Source organism: Martes martes (assembly GCF_963455335.1).
Source record: "Martes martes genome assembly, chromosome: 2".
NCBI classification, from domain to species: domain Eukaryota; kingdom Metazoa; phylum Chordata; class Mammalia; order Carnivora; family Mustelidae; genus Martes; species Martes martes.
Window position 1 is genome coordinate 180,989,004 of NC_137889.1, and position 6,000 is coordinate 180,995,003.

Sequence of the window (6,000 nt, forward strand, 5' to 3'; positions counted from 1 at the left end):
TGAATTGATTTAACTTAAAAGTTTACATGGAACTAAAATTCAGAAGAACTGAACCAGGAGAAGAAATTTAATTCCCAGAGTTACTGCCGCCTCCTATCTTTTTATTTTGGACTTGAAGCACTCTAGTCAATCCTAAGAGCCAAAAGAGAATGGAAAGGAAACAGACTCAAACCTTTCAGAGATTCATAAATCACATCTACCTTTTTAATTCTCTCCTGAAACAAATCAGAAGCCAGAACAATCCATAGAATGATGTACTTAAATCCCCTATGCAAACATGCCTAACGTACTCTGTCTGCAGAGGCAGAAGCTTCTGGGTGGTCTACACATGGTAAAAGTAAGCCACAGACATCAGCGACCATTTACTTCTCAAATAATTACAACAAACTTTCTATGTTTTTAAGTGCTGAGAGCTTATCAACTGCTTCAGGAGAGCAAGGAAATTGTCTATCTTGTTTCCCTAGATCTGAAACAATACTTGGCACACAGCAGGCCTTCAATAAATGTTTGCTGAAAAAAATAAACCAAATATTAGACAAATTAATATTACTTCCTGCAAAGATGATGACAAAAAAAATGAGAAAGAAGCTTGTCTGTACTGTAGGAGGATGTTAAGAATGTTGGATATTTATGAATTGTTGGAGGTTATTTTTCATAGTGCTAATTTTACATCCAAGAAGATATATCAGCATATAATTTAATATGTGTTTAATAAATAAATCTTCTAATGGTAAATTATCAAGGATGTATCCAAAATATTTAACAATAATAAACTAAATAAAATAATGTGTTTGTGGATATTCACACCTAAATCAAAACCTAAAAATGTGTATCTTTTGGATCTCTATATTAAAACTGCTGTCACTTGAAATTCAGATCATTCAAATCATTCCAATAATTTCCAAATCAGCTTTTAATTTTTAGAAATTGGTGGTGTAAATCTTTTGTATGCTGCAATTATCACTGGCTAAACAATGCACTAATCTAAATCACAGTTTGAGGTAAGAATCTACACCAATGGGGCGCCTGGGTGGCTTAGATGTTAAGCATCTGCCTTTCGCTCAGGTCATCATCCCAGGGCCCTGGGATCGAGCCCCACATCAGGCTCCCTGCTCGATGGGAAGTCTGCTTCTCCCTCTCCCACTACCCCTGCTTGTGTTCTCTCTCTCACTGTGTCTCTCTCTGTCAAATAAATAAATAAAATCTTAAAAAAAAAAAAAAGAATCCACACCAAACTCCTGTAATAGTTTCTCCATTAAATTCATTGTTATGACTCACCAGCTCCTTATGTTTGTTACATTCAAGACAGATCAGAAAAAAATTTGATCCTGGTGATTAGGTATGTTCCTAGACACCAGAGTCTGGACCAAGGACAGAGAGCACCCGTGACCACAATTAAGGCCACCAAACCACCTACCTACCACCTGATTCAGTTTGGGACCACCTTGGAGCAAAGGGCAAGTGCTGCATCTCCACAACTATCATGACCCACCCTCGCTGCCTCTGTACCCTCAGCAGCTCTGGAAGACCAGCTGTGTCCACCCCAGTACTCTCTGGGGCCCTAGCACTCTTTTCCACCAGGCAACAGTATTGGGTGACCTGTAGTCCCAAGAAAGAGGAGTTCTCTTTATTCACTAATACAGAAAAATTTAAGTGTTTGGAAAACAGGGTTATTTAAAAATTTTTATTTATTTATTTGACAGATACAGATCACAAGTAGGCAGAGAGGTAGGTAGAGAGAGAGAGAGAGGAGGAAGCAAGCTCCCTGCTGAGCAGAAAGCCCGATGCGGGGCTCGATCCCAGGACCTTGACACCATGACCTGAGCTGAAAGCAGAGGCTTAACCCACTGAGCCACCCATGCGCCCCTGAGAAACAGGTTTTACAACACAGCTATGTACCAACTGAAAATCACCCCTGAATATTACCAACATGGGATGATAATACCACGCTGAAACATCTTTAACATAAATGAATTATTAATCTGTTCATCTTGAAGATAGTTTGAGTAGTTATTCAAAGGGTATCCATTAAAAAGACTTCAATTTATATGTTACTAGGACCACAGGAACAAACTAATCCCAATTAGGGTTAGAGAGTAGCTAAAGAAGGTGGTCAGGGAAGGCTGGTCTGAGAAGCGGAACTCTGATCAGAGATTCAAAGGAAGTGAACAAGAAAGCCAAAGAGAAAGCTGAAGGAAGAACATTCCAAGGTGAGCTGCAGAGAAACTCCAAAGGCTCAGGGGCTGGGACATATTGGCGTGCTGAGGGACGGCGAGGTGGGTAGTGTGGTGGGAAAGTAATGTGTGAGGGGAGATCAGTGGGAGACGAGGTAGGAAAGCTACATACAGGCAGGTCACGTATGGCCTTGAAAACAATGGTAAGGATAGTAGGCGTGATGGAAGGCTGTGGGAGGGCTGTGAGCAAACAAATGACATGTCAGATTTACATTCTGATGGGGTTGCACAAGAAACTGTGTATCTGTATATCTTTTGTGCATCTTTTAATATTATTATTTTTTTAACTCTTTGCATCCTCTACTCTGCTGTGTCAGATGCTGCTTTGAGCCTGAGCAAAATGAACCCTGCTAATGAATCCTGAACACTGGACTTGGCAATATGATGGTCATTCATGATCTTGACAGAGGAAATTGCTGGAAGTACTGCGGAGGGGAAATCCTAACTGAAGTGGGGCAGGCGGAAAATTGGAGCAGATGATTGCAGAGATGGCAAATATGGACAACTCTTTCAGTTTGCTATAAAATGGAGCAAAAAATAAAACAAGCTGGAGGAGCATGAGGTGTTAAGGAAGGAGATGTTACATTCCGTTTGTATGCTGACCAGGAAAATCCAGTAAAAAATATTTTTTTCAAATGATGATCTAGGAACAGGGGAGGGGATATGACAGAGGTAAATCTGTGAGAGAAGTGAAAAGGGCAAGGACCTAGTCTGCAAAGGTGAAGAAGTTGGTATTAGATATAGCAGGGACTGTATATCCCTTTTTAATACAAAGCCAGGAAAGAAAAAGTGTGGGTAATTCAGTGATGGGAGATATGAAAGTTTTCTGATGACTTATACTTTCAAGAGTCATATACAAAGAAGTCATGCCTAAGACTTTAGAGAGCTGTTACCATGATGCTGGAGGACCCGGACATTAATGTCTGCCTAACTGAAGTCATAGGGCACAACACTATGTGACCTTGATTAATTATTAAACAATATCATATTTGGAAAATAAAGTAGAAGTATATAAAAAATAGAAGTATAAGCAGTATATACCACACACTCAAAAATTCAGCAAGCATAAACTACTCAGGTGATTTTTAATCCTCCAAGAGTTCTGGGATGTTACAATTTTTACTTATACTTAAATCACAATGACAGACTAGACACCTGTTTCTCCAGTCACATAATTAAGTTTACATCACAGTATTACCACTTACCTTACTTTCTATTTTATGATCTGAAAATTAATGTATAAGTTCAAAAACTCAAATACAGCTATGTGGTTTTTATAACTTCATTCTATTTTTTTCCCCGACCTACTAAAGAGAGTGATTACCTATGTCAGTTTCCTGATCATTCTCCGTGAATTTAGGTGTGGCCGGGCTATACTCCTAGCAGCATTATATCTACCTAATTAGAGAATAATAAAATTGACCTTTGAAAATACACACAGGTCACTATCAGAAAGTGTTTTTTCTTCATCTATCTTAAGGGTTATTGTTTGTTCTCTATGCATATAAATGATACATTATTAAAATTTAGGATGATCTACCTAACCTTCAATAGAATGACAGCTAAGAATAAATCAATGAACCCTCGAAAATATTTTCTACAATAGTATTTAATCTCAGTTTTTGGTAATACTTCAAGTTTATTTATTAATCTCATTTAAAGAAGCCTAAAACTAAACTGTCTATGATAATTTCATGTATTGTTGTACAGTTTTCCTTCCACTGGTTCATATGTCAACACCTCTCCAACAAATTAGAGCCCCCTTATGAAGGATTACTGTGAATACTGGCATCTGCACATTTCTAAAAATTTCCCAGGTGTACAGTTCTCTTCAGTGTCAGCATAATTTCTCCAATATCTTTGGCTAGATGTAGTTGTTTAACAAAACAGAGCATGTTCAAGATGGATTTACCCACTACAGCATTTAACAAATTGACTCTAATTGCAAATTTGCTTGTCTGTATTCCCCTCTAGATAACAAACTCTGTGAGATCAGGAACTGTGTCCATCTAACTCATCTCTGTATCCTCAACTTTGCATATAGTTACTGTCAATAAAATATATGCTGAATAAGTGAAAGTCCCAGAACCTTGGAGAGTGGTTAGGAAGACCCATAGCAATCTCACTTACCCGTTAGATCCAGAGTTCTGTCCACAAAGACCACGGATGCCCTGCCTGCGGCAGTCTTCCTCCTGTTCTTGGCAGGGCCATAATTAGCCAGATCTGCAGCGATGATACGACTGAGGGAACCTACAGCAAAACACTCCTCCCGCACCCCTAAATGCTCACACAAAGAACTGAGGCCTGACACCAGGCACCTGATCTGCAGAAGCAGCTCAGGCGGCAGGACGGTGGCATCCACCTCACTCAGGCTTCCTAGCCTCCTCTTGTCTGGTCGGGCACTGTTAAGGAGATGCACATCCTGGGGTAGCAGTGGAAAAAGGGAAGCAAAGGCTGGAGTCAAGGCAAGGTGAGGAGCAACAGGTGCGAGCAACAACGGGACGTGCAGCACCTCGGCGGTATAGTTCATATTGCCCATCCACTCGCACAGTTTCTCCTCCAGTTGCTCGAACACCGGCTGCCCTTCCAGCTCCGCCGCTGCAGCCGCTGGCACGTGATTAGCGGTGAGGTGGACAGCGTGGTTCACCGCTGTGACCACCACACAATACTGGAAGTGACTGCGGCAGATGATATCCCGCAGGGTCTCCACGGTCCGGCCTTTCAGCAGGCAGCTCAGCACAAACACCGCCTTAGGCTGCTCGGCTCCACCACCGACAGCTGCGGGCTCGAACTCCCGCAGGTGACACGCAGGACCTCCCACCGCCTCCAGAAGCCGCGTGGAGCCGCAGCCCCAGTGCAGGCTCTCCGCGCAGGGGGCGTCCAGATAGACCAGAGCCCGTTTCACTTTGGCCAACACCTGCTCCCAGCCTTGCTGGGTAAAGGAGAGCACTCCCGGGGCGCTCATGATTGGGGGTTCGCAGACTCGGGACACTCGAGTACAGGAATTTCTTTTAGAACTCACAGCTTCCGGGAATTGGGTTCCTTGACGCTTTGACAGTCAACACAGTACACGTGGTGCTGCCTCTGACTTGCCCGGCGTCGGAAGCGCATAATGATGACGTAGACGGAGCGTGATTGGCTAGGGAGGAGAACCGCGGAAGCACTGTGGGGCTGGGAAGCAGTGGGCGGGGCTCCGGGGCTCCGGGCTGAGAGGGAAGGTCTGTGGATAGCTCGAGAGAGAGAGAGAGAGAGAGAGAGAGAGAGAGAGAGAGAGAGTGTGTGTGTGTGTGTGTGTTTTGTTTTTTCCTCTTCCTGTGCTCGGATTATCTTTCCCTGCATCTTGAAAAATCTCGGGAATGATAAAAGCTAATCTGAAATTTGACATTTTCCTTGGATCTCTAAAAGTGGCTTTGCCCATCCAAACTAAAAAACGCCAGAGAAGATAAAAACAACCAAGTGATGTGTAATGTTTCGTAGTTTATAGATGGCTGTCTCATACATTATAGCGCTCAAGTCTCATGAGAAACCGACTGATCTCGTTTTCACTTTCTCCATCTTCCCTCATCTCATTGGCACCAGACCTCCATCGATTTCAGAAATCCTAGAATCCAGCCCCTTAGGCCCATCAGTCCTTGCCGTCAATGGCTTACTCTACCATCATCGCTCAACTGGACAATAGCAATGATCCCCTATCATTTCCCAGTCTACATCTCTTCTCCCTCCGATTCAGTTTTCTAATGAACTAAGCTGGCCCTACCATTTTCCC

General features: G+C 42.6%; 1 protein-coding gene across 1 annotated transcript in view; it reads right to left on the minus strand.

Moving 5' to 3' along the window:
• SCFD2 (sec1 family domain containing 2) overlaps positions 1-5,329 on the minus strand; it is a 429,119-nt gene extending 423,790 nt beyond the window's left edge. The window contains exon 1 of the mRNA XM_080797411.1: positions 4,365-5,329. Coding sequence (XP_080653537.1) covers positions 4,365-5,199 — 835 coding nt within the window. The 5' untranslated portion in view covers positions 5,200-5,329. The remainder of the gene's footprint in view (positions 1-4,364) is intronic.
• Positions 5,330-6,000: the final 671 nt, after the last annotated feature.